The 15,113-nt window shown below is 40.6% G+C and overlaps 1 protein-coding gene across 8 annotated transcripts in view; it reads left to right on the top strand.

The window, feature by feature from the left end:
- Positions 1–15,113, top strand: part of nrxn2b (neurexin 2b) — a 759,383-nt gene that overhangs the window by 76,168 nt on the left and 668,102 nt on the right. For 7 of the 8 annotated variants that reach the window (XM_030161797.1, XM_030161795.1, XM_030161798.1 and 4 more), the window contains one exon: positions 9,444–10,807. In XM_030161797.1, coding sequence (XP_030017657.1) covers positions 10,096–10,807 — 712 coding nt within the window. In that variant the 5' untranslated portion in view covers positions 9,444–10,095. Of the gene's footprint in view, positions 1–9,443; positions 10,808–15,113 lie in introns of those variants that run through there. The other variant, XM_030161793.1, reaches the window with a different exon arrangement.

The raw sequence follows: 15,113 nt of genomic DNA, 5'->3' as shown, positions 1-15,113 counted from the left end.
GAGGGCATGAAAGGTAGCAGGCATGTTGTGACAAGATCCTGTGTAGCGAGTGTTCCTTTCTTGGTCATGTTTTGTCCCTCTAAATCAGACTTTCTTCTTTCTGTTGCCTTCCAACCCTTTCTGTGTCTCTTTTCAAATGTCCTGTCTCACTCCATCACTTCCTCCTACCCCCTTTCTCTCCCTCTGCCTCTCTTTTCTCCCAGATAAGGCCAGCAGAGCTGCAGGCTGCTGGGCTGGTTAATTGGAACGGGAGATTCTCGAGGCCTGGCCAGTGAGCCTTGTGCTTCCTACCAAAACATCTCCAGGCACCAAGACAGCCGCACGCATGCTGCTGGGCATGCACACACATGTGCACACACACCACAAACTTAATCATCAACATTTCTGCATCCCCAAAGCTAACGTTTTATATTTCACGCCTGCAAAGAACAGGTTTAGCATCTCACTCAAGAAAACTTCTACAGGAAAACTGCACTTACAGATATGTAAACATGCATAATTCGGACAAACTGTAGATGCCCAGAGCAGCATTTGATTGCATTCACTTATGCATCACCTATGGCACTGATGGGTGCTCTTCGGTCTGGAAATGTTCCATACACAAACACTAGTTTACCCCTCTAGGCATTAAAATTATAGCTATTTTCACCCACTTTATTGCAATAGTGTACATCAATATTCATCTGGGACAGCTTTCACACCCACACAACAGTGATAACATGACAGGGCTTAACCTGGGGCACAAACAAACCTCCAGTTTATTCTGCTTCAGTATGCACTTCCACTAGATTCATGGATTGGATATATACTTGTAACACTGACCGCACCTGTAGTTTGCAAGTTCTTATGCCTCAGACAGGTGGAAGTAGGTGCAGCCACAGTGGGATTGTGATGGATGACTGGATGAACTGAAAGAGAGTTAACCAGAGGGAGGTGTGAGAATGGAGAGGTCGCAATGGGAAATGAGAAGCATTATGTGAAGGTTAGTGTAAGATAAGGAGGAAAGAAGGACAAGCAAAAGAAAGTGTTTAGAGCTTGGATGAGCAGGCAATCCAATACTAATATTACAGCACGTGCAAAAATCTGCTGTCAGTATTTCTGTCTGCCTCATGCCATGGTTGTTACATTAAACTGCAGTGTGATGACACTGGTTAATGGCATGCATATCCAATGGCGCTGTTGTATGGGTGATGATTTGCAAGTAAGTGCATGTGTTGCAGCATTTTACTGTGATTGCATCTCAAGTAGCATGACAGGATAAGTGTCACTGACGTCCTTTCTGTTTTCCCTTCATTTATGTGCCTCATGCTTAGTCTCTTTCCCTGCCTTCTCCTCTTGCATGTAGCCCACCATTTAGTTTTCTTCACTGGGGATGTAGTAATGTATGTGTTGTAGTAATGTAGGCATTACTACAGAGTATTAGTTAACACTGAGGTCTGCATCCTCATGCTTTTCCTGTCATAGATGTGATTTGTTTCCGGCTCTCAGTGCTGACTTCTACAGAGTCAACAGTGTCTTGTGCTTGAAATTGATCTCTGACTGCTCAAACTAATTAAAACTCTTCCACACTTCTCCTAAAAAAAGCCTCCATTAATGCTTGGGAGAAAATTGATATACTTGACAGAGGAAAAAACTGGAATGACGAGTTACTGCAGTCGCACTCAGGTCTTAAAACAAGAAGCAGAATGTATTTGTGAGTTTATTGCATGCAATTAATTATTATTATTAATTATTTTATCCTTCACTAAACTTTGAACCTTGCAGAGCAAATTCATTTACTTTCCATGATTCACCTTGTCAACGTATCAGGCAAAAGGAGCAACAAGCAGTTCCACTAAAGTCATTATTAATCTGTGTGTTACAGCGCTAACAGCAAGGCTAAACCCCTTGATCTGTTTCATTAGCATCTCCTCATCAGGGCTAAATGCAGTTAGCGCTAACAGCCAGACCTAGTCACTAGTGGCTTACCGCTGACGAGGCTGATCAAAGCCAGTAGTCTGATGTGGAATAAAGACCCGCTCACCTCAGTCTCAGCTCACACAGTCTGTATGAATTGAGCTCTACATCACAAATACAGATAGTGTGGGTTTTTTTTTTTTTTTTTTTTTTTCAATCTGGCTTGAAGATGCCCTGTCTCCTTCATCTTGTCTTTGAATTTTAGGTTTCCTCCCTTCTGAAATCCCTGAGTCATACGTATGTCGCATCATCCTACTGCAGCAGCAGTCAGATATTTTGACTTTCTAGTCAGTAAGATGCACTCAAACAGCTCTTAAGAGAAAAACTCTTAGACGTGGCAGTTGAGATGCTTAAATTTGACATGAGTGTGGTGGCATAAACAACATTCCTCATTCATCAAATTAGAAGTTGCCCTTCATACACCCAAATCACCCTGTACATTATTTTTTCATGATCTAAGCACTTTTGACAATTATCAAGCTGATGTCAGATCCCACTGGTTTAGCTTCATCTTAAATAGCAAGTACTTAACATCAACTGCTTTCCCTGTCTCAGCCAATTATTTAGCACTGAAGATTGGAATTTACCTCAGTCTTAGTTTAACTTCCAACTATGAACACTTTCTCCTTCCTTGCTTTCTTCATCTGTCCTGTCTCCATTTTTCTTCCTCGGTGCTTGACACTCAGAATGTTTTATTTTTGTTTTAATAGTTTTAATTTCTCTCTGTCCTACTCTCTCTCCCACCCTTTCTCACTCTCCATCTTGACCAGGAATATTAAAAGTGGCTCAGCGTGCCTCTCTGGTTAATTAGAGCACAGCAGCAGCAGCAGCTTCATGCTGACTGATGGTACACTGCTGAGCTTCTCACAGGCCAGGATTAATGGCTCACGCTTCACTCGGATTTGGGGTGTGTGTGTGAGAGAGAGAGAGAGACTGAGAGAGAGAGGGAGAGAGAGAGAGTTTGTGTGTTTGTCTGCATGTGGATACTGTCTGTAATACATGCACAGGTGTGCATAGGAAAACTATTTGCATGTATAAATATTTGTGCTAGCTACACCTCTGTTATGCTTTGTCTAGATTATTTTTCAGTATAATATTTCATTGGCTTCAGCTGTTTTTTGTTGCATTTGAACAATGTATCAGTGTCTCAGTTACAATACTAAAGAGAAAAGAGGCACTAAACGCCGGACATTGTACAGTAAGGGCTGCCAATGAAGTAATCACACTAGTCTTCGCCTGACTGTCTGTGAGGTGAGTGTTTGTAGAGGAAGGAAGATGAAAGCCTGGCACAGCTTCATACAACAGGTGCAGGCTGCTCTGTGGGTAATCTAAGGACCTAGGGCTGAGGTGGAGCTCTGCAAAAGATGGATTAACCAAAGGACCCAAATGAACCAAAACACCCTGATTTAGGCTAGAGCATGTAGCAAGGGGTACCTGACACACAAACCGCATAAATTAACAGGACATTGGAAGATTTACTCTCCCTAATGGAGCTCTACAAACTGTGAAATACTAATCCATTTATTATGTGACAGTTGTCATGTAATTAAGGTGGTTTAGTTCATCATATGAGTTAACTCTAGAGAAATAAAGCCCATGTATTTCTTTCTCAGAATGCACTGTATGATTTGGCAGACATGGCAGTATATATAGTTTTTTTGTATTTTCTGCTACAAAAAATTACTGATTACTTTGGTAGTGATAAATTGTTGCAATTCTTGTCAGAAATTTAGGACAACCATTGCACACTGATTCTTGTTTGTTTGGCTAAAAACATTAACCTCAAATTTTCTTTGCAATATTGGGATGCTATGTTGACGTCCAACAGCATGTCTTAGATGATGTGCACTGATGATGCTTGATTTTTATGACATTGGTCTTTTTGTTTCCTAGTCTACAATACAATAGGTATTTCGATCATACAGTGTATACACATCATACTTGGTGAGCACAGGGTGACTAGCAAAAAAACTCATAAGACTTGTGAAATCTCTTTACCTGTAGGCGCCAGTACATGTAACAACACAAGTAGGCTGTTCATGTATATTTTTCCAACCTGTTAAGTCTTTTGTAGAATCAAAATCCTCCTCCCACAACCTATGTTTATATGGCATAGCTCACAGTAGAACTCTTGTCGCAAATCTTACTTGTTTTGTATCTCTCAAACTCAGCTCCACAAGCATTGAAACCATCTGTGGGCAGCTTACATAAATGAAACTGAGAACGGCATGCATTCTTATCTAAACATAATCCAAATTTTATACACTTGTACAATTATACAAGTGTAATCAAAGTTTTTGGCCACAAAACAAAAGCAAATTTAAGCTTCATTAAGCTTTTTTCTGCTTTTTTTTTTTCTTTTTAAGGCCCCACTGATTAGAAAATATCTAATTTTTGATCCAAGTGATAGAATAAAAATAATAATCGGGACAAGTTTCACTGTAGTGTGGATATATCGAACTACTCCCAAAGAGTTGAAGCAGAGTTTCTGTCAAGATTGCACCAATGTTCCCTGTGGGATGATGTGAGAGGAAATGGGTCGGCGGGAGCTCACATGACTACGCAGTTATCCCAAGGGTGCTTTGCTTGGAGAATATGTCGGGTCAGGGTGTATGAGGCTTGGTACAGATAGCTTTTTCAGTCAAACTGCTTGCTGTGCTGCTGCTTAGCCAAGCAATGCGAGCAAGAGAGATGTCCTTTTTGTGACGGAAGGAATTCAGGCAGATGGATGTCACACTAGCAGTCAGAAAATGGCCTTTTATTTTTGGATTCAAAGTGGACTGAAGCAGGATCATAGATGTCATTTGTAAAACAACATGTCGGCCAATCACTGTAGAGGAGACACCGTACACTACAGCTATGACAAATATTTTATTCCCAAATGCAGCCATAAATATAGACAAAAAGGCAAATTCACACGGGGTATATCCCCTTTCACATGAGCACATGCACTGTCACACAAGGACAGTCACTCTGCTGAATGCAGGCAGCTGCGCATGCAAGTAGAATCAGTTGCAACACACTCTTAAGCACACACAGCACAAGCCTCAGAGCTCTAGTTATCTCTGGAGGCTTGTTATGTTTCCTCAGTGTCCTTGGGATTTAATAGTACCATCAGGCCTCAAGCCTTGCATCAAGCTTGCCAATACCCCTAATAACTCGCAACACAATACTCGAAGGATGCACTGAAACTCAACATAGTAAAACTTCATAAAAACAGAACTGTGCAAAGAGCAGTAAACACTGCTTCCGTGTAAAGCATAGGAATCCCCAACCAGACAGAAATAACTCAATGAATATTCATTATGTGCACAAAAGGGACAGTGATTTTGTTAAGAGTGTTTGATAAAACAAGCCTAAGGCGTTCACAAAATGCAATTCTTTTGGTACTAAAGTGTTCACAGGTTTTATCATGTTTTGGATGACATTTATAATCACAATTTAACAGTGTTACAACCTTTCTTTTCACGTGGGGAATGTGCTAAACACCGGACTGTCTGTTCATGGTGTAATACTGTACAGTATCTCTGTGTGTTAATGACAGGTGTGCTTACCTGTGTATGGTCATGTGTACACTTTTACATTGGAATTTAAGATATGGCTATAGTACAAATTTTATGAATTGAAAACGGGGTTGCACAAAGACATAATGCAATTTGAGTCTACTTAAATAGTTAAATTCCCGATTATTTTGAAAACCTATTGCAGTAAAAGCAGGTGAAAAATTTAAAAATGTGATTTAATGTTACATTTCATCACAGTAACTCCCTCTGCTCAGTGTCATTTAATGCAAAAAATATCACTATAAAAGCACTGGGTCTTTAGATTGTAGCCTGATAATGCAGTTCCAACATTATGCTTTGATTAATTGTGCAGTTTTAGTTGAGAATATTCAATGCCTGAGTAGTAGTAGTATTTAGAGTAGTAGCTAAATAGATGTATCTTCTCTCATTTGCTCATATATGCGAACACGTATACTGTATATGCAGGGCTGTACAGTTCAACAATTTCTGTCGCATTTGCTACTAAAAAACAATTCTGTACGAAGAGAAATATGCATCCACTAGCACAAGTGCAAAGGAGTTGCGCTGGTATCCTGTCTAAAATAGTGGGGAAAACTAGGCTATATTGGTGTCTTTTGTCATATTTGTCAGTTGTTGGAACAATGCTTCATGGGAGATGGAGTTCTAAGTGTGTACTGTCCTTCTCGGTCATAATACAAAAGAACTACATTTCCGGGTAGACATTTCCACCCTCGCTGATGTGTGTTGGGAAACGACAAGATTTGTATCATTTTTTGTATTACAACTACGAATAAGAAGAAGCCTCAAGCAAAATGAGGTATTTTTCTGTAGTTTCTACCTCAGTATGTCATGACAACAATGTCAAATATGTGCGGGGGTGTGGTCCATACATAACGCTACTTATGCTAGCTTGAAACTGAAACTTAACACACTTTCAACGTCCGACTCAGGACTTCTGTGCATCTCTTATACAGCGGATGTTTCACGAAATTTTTACTACTTCTAGCCTGTATCCATTGGACCCCCTCCACTGCTGTATGGGCCCCCCACAAATGCTGGGCCCCATGAATTCGTTATGTTTACCACCCCTTATCGGCGCCCCAGGCAGCATCTGTCTGATTGAATTTGCGAGCGATGTACGTCCCTCTCTCTCTCGCTTTTTCTCAAATCTTCGAACAGTATAAGCCCCAAAGTTTTCAAGCACAGTGAAGCATATTGTTTAGTCAAAAGAAACTTCATACATTTTTGTTGAGTAAAATCTATTTTGAATTATGGGACTGATTAGAACTGTGTCTTGTCAATAAGCCATATCTAATTCAGACCAGCACAGACTGTTCACTGATGCACATTGAAAATATAGTACTGTTGATTTTTCATATTTAAAAATGTTTAAATTCATCTGGTTGTGTTCAGGTGGAGGAAAAATAAAAGTTAAAGAATCAGTTTAATTGTTGTTCAACATTGTTTGAATTTCTGATCAATATCAAGTTAATTTAGCCAATAAACACATTTACTAACTGTACAACTGTGTGTGCTACAAAATTTTCCTTTGTGCTGTTAACATTTTTAACTTGCTAGCACCAGCGCTACTACCTAAAAAAAAGTCAGCGTACAGCCCTGATATGCCGTTGAGAGTAAAGTATGAATAAACTAAAGTTATCCATCCCAACTTAGATGACTCTTTGAGGCATGTTGTACCTGTTACCCAGATGATTCACATTCACCAGCTGTCTACCATAAAGCAAGTGATGTTTCCTTAGAAGGAATAACATTCCAGCTCTGCACAATAGGAAGCCATATGCTCACAAAGTATCTGCCTAGAGTGTCTGCTAAACTTCAGAGCGAAAGCATACCTCCTATGCGTACCTTGTCTCCACCACAGTGAGCACTTGAATTAGCTTTTGATAATGTCAGACTGCAGAATGAAGATTTTTTTTTGCTTTCTTCTCGTGGCATTGGAATCCTGCAAAGGCAGTCATAATACTGTTCTGTGCTCTCCATGTAGAAAATATAGACCTTATGGATTAAAATTAAAAGATGACGTTGGATTTTCATTATCCATCACCCAATAAAACCACTCTTATTTTCTCTAATGTTTAATTTCTCATGGTTCTGTCTGTTCCTGTCAACATGTTTCTCCATCCCACTTAAAACCCCTCCCACCCTAACCACACTGATGCAACCATTCTCATTATCTTTTTTTCTATCTCATTTTCATGGTCCATATCAGTCTTTTGCCCTCCTTCCCTACCGTGCTTGTGTTCTAGCATCATCAGTGTTGTCACTTAAAAGCCTGGCAGGATAGCACAAGGGAACATGAGCAGGGTTCAGCCTTGCTTTAATTGTAGACTTTCTGTGATGGAAATTAAATCTCACTCAAGAAATAATAGCAAGGGATTAGGCTAGGCCCCAGGGTCAAGTCTGGCTATTCAGACAGCTATTGACTCGGCAGCACTCCACTCTGAATCACATTTGATTTAATGATGTGTGTGTTTGCATATGCATGTCCGCTGCGTGTGTGTATGTCATAGTGGATGGATGTGGTTTGTCAAAAGCGGTCTGTTGCTAATTGGCTGAAAGTGTGTATGGGTGACCGCTCCCCTTACAGCATATGGAACCATTATGTTAAGGTTCAGTACATTGCATGACATATATGTTGATATGACTGAGAGTGAACAGATGAAATAAAGCATTCATATTACTCCAGGCCCTGTGGGAACTTCAGAGCCATGCAAAACTCAAAAAGCTTATTTATTCCTCAGTTCAAGACAAACTTTTTTTTTTGAAGTGTCAGCTTTTAACTGAAGGGAACACAGGGATTTTTATATATAGTACATGGTGCCTGAAACTGCAGGCGAAAGCAACTATGGGCAAAGCAGATGAAAGATAAAAGAAATTGAATAACATTTTTCTAATGAGTAATTGGTGATCAACTTAAAGGAGTCATATGTAGGAATGTGGCCAACACTGGTACTGCAGTCACATTCAAAATACTGTTGAGCAGTGGTGTCCAGTCCTGGTCCTCTAGATCTACTATTCTGCATGTTATAGATGTATCCCTCTTCCAACACACCTTATTCAAATGATAAGCCTATCATCATGCTCTGCGGAAGCCTGATAACGACTGTCAGGTATGTGGAAGAGGGAAGCATCTAAAACATGCAGGATATTAGCTCTCGAGGACCAGGATTGGACACCCCTGCTATAGAGCGTGGTAGCCCCTCCGCCTCCCCCCCCAGACTAGGGGTTGCGAGATCCAGCATGAGCATTTACTACAAGGAGCTACCATGGCAAGCGGCGAGTCCTACACCGGGATTTTTACCTGGGCCAGGAGAAGAGATTGTGGCCCAGGTGAAGAGACCGCAGGCCCGGGTCTGGCTCTCAGTGGCTCCTATCGGGTGGTGAGACTGCGGGCCCGGGCTGCAGGAGAGCTGGCACTGGTCTTCAAATTCTTCTCCGCTTTCAGCCGTGTCCATGTTTCAGAAGCATCTGCTATACATATCCTGGTCTTGTTACTAACTTTGTCACAAGGTATTTGGGAATAATAGGAATAATAAGAGGCCTTTTAGGTTCAGTAACATCAGACATTTGTGATCAGAAATGTTCCTAGCTGCAGCTCAGTGGGAACTGGCAACCTAGATGCCCAAACACTACTGACTTTGTGACTTTGGGAGATAGGTGATGGGTAGAGCATCAGACCAAAACACAAAATGACAACATAAACAGTACTTGTGGGCCGCCACTTGGCTTTTCAAATGCGAATATTCTGGCTGGATTTCTACTGTCATTGATATCAGTATTTGAAATGAACATGATTTCTTATTGTCTGGTGACATTCAGGGCCATTGTAAGAATTATGTTCCAAGTAATCATAAATACAGCTTCTTTAATAATGGGTTTGAATAAATTTTGTGAATTAGAATATGTAAATAATTGGGTTTTTTTTGTTGCTGTTTGTTTCAGATTCCCACCTGCCTCAAAATGATGGGATGTAGAACCTCATAATCCTCCATGGTCTGAGAGTTTCAAGAGAAGAAGTGGTGTATGCTGAAACCATGAACGCATCTTATGCTCCAGCAGATAGCAGCAAGCTCTGACACCAGACTCCCTCCCTCATTTTCTTCTGCTCACACTCCAGTTAAAGAGAGATAACAGGCAGATAACTCTTCCCCCAAGCTTTTGGCGGAAGTTCAGATTTCCTGGAAATTGCACTAAGATCTGGATTCCTTGAGTCGAAGATTCTATTTTCAGTTCAGGATAGACCAAGAGGCTTTTGAAGAAAAGGCTGTGTTGAAATTATCATACCTCCCCTTATTGTACTCTACCCCTGTTCCTCATTCCTTTCCTTCAAGTCCCAGAGGCACCAACTGATGGAGAGACGAAGGAGAGAGTCAGGATAAGGACAAGAATTAGAGCATCAGAGAGAAGAGGAATAAACTGCTGATTCTTTGAAACTGGAGTAGAGCCTTTGAGATTAGTTTAACCAGTGAGCTTTGTATCCCACTTGTTTACATTTAAAAACTAAGTTCATTAGCCTCAGCTACATCTTACATCTGTGGTGCATACAGACCTCTAAGGCAACAAATAGAAAAGGGGAAACCAGGGAACTTTGAGCATGACAAGAGGGTTACGATTCCTGTGCTGGCCCCTGTGGCCTCTGGCCTTCTCCAGTCTATTCACCACAGTCAGGATGCTGGAATTTGGTGGGGCGCCTGGCCAGTGGGCCCGCTATGGGCGCTGGGAGGCAGGATCAGTGGGTGAGCTGAGCTTTAGTCTCAAGACCAACATTAGCAAAGCCCTGGTACTCTACCTTGATGATGGTGGCAACTGTGACTTTTTGGAGCTGCTCATTGCTGGCGGTCGCCTCCAGCTGCGCTTTGCCATCCATTGTGCCGAACCTGCCACTTTGCACATGGAGACACGAGTGAATGATGACCGCTGGCACATGGTCTTGCTTACCCGCAACTTCCGTGAGACCCTTCTGATGGTGGACGGAGAAACCAAAGTGGCTGAGGTCAAGTCAAAGAGGAAGGAGATGGCAGTGGTCAGTGACCTGTTTGTGGGTGGCATCCCGCCTGATGTGCGTCTGTCTGCACTGACATCCAGCACAGTGAAGTATGAGCCACCCTTTCAGGGCTTGATATCCAATCTCAAAGTCGGGGAGATGCCTCCTACTTTGCTAAATAGCCAAGGCATCCAGAGCGACCTGGAATACCTTTGCACCAAGCAGAACCCGTGCTTCAATGGAGGGTTTTGTTCGATTCAGTATGGCGAGGTCCACTGTGATTGCACCCACACCCGCTTCAAGGGGAAGTACTGCAAAGAAGGTAAGAAACTGTCACACCCTGTCCAAAGTGTCTTCATTCTTTTGCATTGTTTCTTTGTGCTGCCTTTACCCCCAGAATAGGTAGATACCCACTCTGCCTTTGTTACTGATAATTTTAGTTTCTTAGTGACATGTTGTGGATTTCATCATTACCTTTTCTTGTGTTTGGGCCCTTTGTAGAAATTTAGTCTGTGTTGTGATCAGTTCAGATTGTGCGTTGTTACGTGTCTTGGACTGTGCAGTGTGTACATTACACTAAAACTATCCAGAGGTCACCAGTCTCTGATTTATCTATTCCAGCCTTTTGACAGGTGAGCTGTGAGCTGTAGTGGATTCCCGAAAAGGCCACTTGTGGAAGATTTTTTTTTTGAGTCAAAAGTTTCTTTGCTTGAGATATTGAGTTGTTAAAAATAAAAAAAGTGTCTTAGGGATTATATGACTCATACAAGAGTTTCAGACATGGCACAGGTGCTACTTTGAGCGTGGCTCAGATTTTTTTTTTTTTTTTTTTTTTTTGAAAAACAATACTTAACATCAAAGGTGCTGAATATATGAATGGAACATTTCATATGCAAAATCGGTGGTTTGGTTCACAATCGGCTCATTCTTTGGTACATTTTCCTTCTTTTTGTCCTCCGCTTTTGTTTCCTTTGCACATCTTTCATCCATCCTTACCTTATTTCTTCCTCTTTCATTCCTTCCCTTTGTCTCTTCTTTCTTTCCAAGCCTATTGTCTGTGGCGTACACCCTGCTCCTGCTTTCATTTGCTCTTGGGATGTGCTCCAGTGCTGTCAGCTCATGTCAAATTCTGTTCTGTTTCAAACCTCTGCCTCCCTCCTTTACTGACACATACCATTTCCATATCTGTGCTTTTTTGCTCTCCTTCACATTCATCCATCTCTGTGTTTCTGTTCGTCCTGCAGCATTTCCTTCACCCGCCTCCTACCTTTTCTTCTCGAGGCTATCTGGGCTTTCCATCGCTCTTCAAACCCTCCCCCTCTCTGTCTCTCCCAAGTTCACTCCCTTACTCCACTTATCTCTCTTTCACCTTTACCCGCTGTCAGCACTTCCTACTCCTGCCTCTCCTCCTACTGCACTTATCTCTCTCCTCTTTCTTTCATCCTGCTTGCATCTCAACACCTTGCTTGCGAATTCCCTCATTTCTTATGCAGCAATCACAAAGTCTTACAAGCTTTTTGTGCTCTGCCTCGATTATTTGTAATGGATGGGGTGAAGAGGGTATGGATATAGTATGAAACCCATACCCTATCCAGTTTCTCTCTTTTTATATTATACACTTATTGGATTTTTCTTACTAGGAGTTACTACCCTATTATTTGTAATTAGATAAATGCAGTTAAATGAGGGTTAAAAAGTAAGAACTAAATTACCACGTCTGTGTCTGAGGTTTGAGTTTGATACAGCTTTGACAATATTGAAATCAACCCAAACAAAATATTTTGTTGCAGACTATCGGTTTGATAGATCTGAAATAGTAAGAATAAAATTAGCATGCAGACATGATTGTAGATCAAAGCAGTCATTGTTTTGATGTAGCGAGTTGAGAGCAGTCTTAAACAGCTCGAGGTGCTCTATTGTTTCATCCTCACTCGATGATGCTAAATAGAAGCAGAGTGCTTCATTCCTTGTGGATGAGTTGCTACTGTTAACCCCCTGTAGCCCAACAAATGATATCACTGCCAAACCCCTACAGCATATAGGTCTGTCTCTGTCTTTCTTTCAGTCTCACAGAGATTCTTCAGTTTCTTTAATTCTTCAAGCCTGTTCTCCCTCCCTCTGTACGCTCTGTGTCAGATTGCTGTGTGGTTGCTGGAAGCTGAAACTGCTGCCCGGCTCTTGGCTAAATTGAGAGCAGAATACCAATGCAGTGCTACAGTGACTGCAGGAAACATTTGTCCTTTTGAAATGGAGAAAGTAAGGTAGAGGGAGGGGACGGGGATGGAGATACGGAGGTAAGGAGGGAAAGCCGCAAAGCACAAGCAAACTGGAGAGAGCAATCGTTAATCAACAGTGAGTAATGGAGAAGAGAGCAAAAAAGACATAAACATGAGGATTTTCCTTTTGCTCAGGGTCAGTTTCTTTTCAGGAGATTTTTTTTGGTTTGAGGATTGTGAATTGGGTCATTATGGCTGACTGTTGTGCAGTGCATTTATTCCTGCTGCCTAACATGTAGGCGGATATGTTAAGGTCTCTTCCTCCCTCTCTCTCTCGTAGTTTGATTTAAGCCACTTTAGATCTCTACTAGCAAATCCACGTCTCGCTGTGTTTGCTCTGTGGTGAGGGGGCCATGTTAAAGGAAAGCATATTTCTAAAGGGCTGCCTGCCGACTTCAGAGAAGCAGAACACATCATTTCAGGGCAGCATTTTTAATCAGATATGACAGATGCAATATATTCATGTGTCTAATTTTAGATGATTCATGACGTGTTACTCATAGCACTTATGTGTTTAGCCAATACATTTCAAATGCATTTAGTGGTACGCTTTAGCTATGGTACACCACTATGAATACACAAAAAGGTGCCATTTGAGCATGAAGGTTTCAGCATAATTGCTACACACAATTTTCAAGAAATTTCAGTAATTATGTTAAAAACAATTTAATTTTTTCATGGTGACTCATAAAGACAAAATGCATAGACATCATATTAATGCTGATTGATAGGATAAACAAAATTCCAGAAAAATCATATTACTAAATATCACCTAGCCAATTTTAGTTCTAAGGCTTTCATCTTAAATGCATGACAGGATATAACAATACTGTATAAATGTAGTATTTGTCTAAAACTGACCTATGTCTGCTGCTTACACCAGCAGCCGTTTTGTAGAAAAAATAATTGTGCAAGCAGATGCCAAAACCGTGCCATTCACATATATGAACAGAAGCACTTGAAGATAAATGGTACAATCCCAACAATAGCTAATGGCAGCCCATTAGCTATTGTTGGGATTGTACAGCAGAAAAAAATGAAATGTATTTCACTGACACTAGATAATTAAACAAAATTGCACCCATCACTGAAGGAAAGACAAAGAAGGGACTTTTAAGAGAGAGTAGAGGCTGAATAATATGGAAATTAATATTGTGGTGGTAGAGGTTTGAATGTGATTTTTAGACATTTTTTGATAAGTTATATATTTTTTTCTACCCAGGATTGTTTAATGCTAAAAAAAAGTTAGTTTCTCCACTTTTGCACTGCACCACCAATCACCAGAGTAAAACATAACGATGAGAATGCATATAGAATTCATGATGATGATGATGATTCAAAAGGTTTTTGCTGAATTCTTGTTGTAAAAAAACCTAAGGATTTTAACATTTAAATAATCCTTCAAACCTGCAATTTGGTCAGTGTTATTTAACAGGTTTAGATGTGCAAAAAGAAATGCACCACGCTTAAATAGAGGTTTAGCTGTTTAAATACAAAAATGACTGAAAATGTTATGATCAGAGAGACTGCTGGATTTCTCTCCCATCCTCTTTACTGATAGTTGCTGTGTGCTCATGAATACAAGGCTTTGGAAGTGGCAAGCTTTGATGTACACATTAGAGCATACCGAGAGAGAATGGAGGCTGACTCACTGAAGTTGCTTTCAAGTCTGCCTTGAGCAGAGAAAGAAAGGAAAAGAGCCAAACTTTAACCATGTGATCTTCACCATATTATCTGACACAGATGCCCTCAACAGATGCACATTCAACAGCAGCCTGTAGTACAGTTGAGCAAGTGATTCAAAAAGAGGCTATGACCGCAAAGGTCTAATTTAGTACAAAAACAGTCTTCTACACTTAATTTTTTTTTCTAATGATGAATGTTGGCCTAAACTAGACTCCATAAAACTGCAAAATTGAATATGACAGCAGAGGTCTTGTAATTCAACAAGGTTGCACCACCTCATCTCCTTTAAGCACATAAAAAAAACCCTCCTCCTTTGTAGCGTTTATATTGCCTGATGCTTTCATTTGAATACCAGTTTTCTCTTTTTTAACCTCCACATCTGACTTTAACTACTTGTAGCATTTTGCCATTGTTCATGTGAGGTGGGAGGCTCTTCAAAATATATTTAAAATTGAAGGTGAACATGGCTGAATTGAGAGTTTATCTAAAAATGATGGCATTTAAATGCAGAGAATCAAAAATGCATACAGTCTGAATCATTTATGTGCTTAATGTATGTGTGTAGGGGCACCTTATGTGAAATAATAATAGATTTTGTCTCCATTAGTCTGCATTTTGAAGCAGTCATGGAGAGACCTTTGACCATTAGGGGTTGTAATTAAAAAC

The sequence above is a fragment of the Sphaeramia orbicularis genome, chromosome 18 (genome assembly GCF_902148855.1).
Source record: "Sphaeramia orbicularis chromosome 18, fSphaOr1.1, whole genome shotgun sequence".
Lineage (NCBI taxonomy): Eukaryota > Metazoa > Chordata > Actinopteri > Kurtiformes > Apogonidae > Sphaeramia > Sphaeramia orbicularis.
The sequence above is the reverse complement of the archived record's forward strand: the minus strand, read 5'-3'. Positions and strand labels throughout refer to the sequence as shown.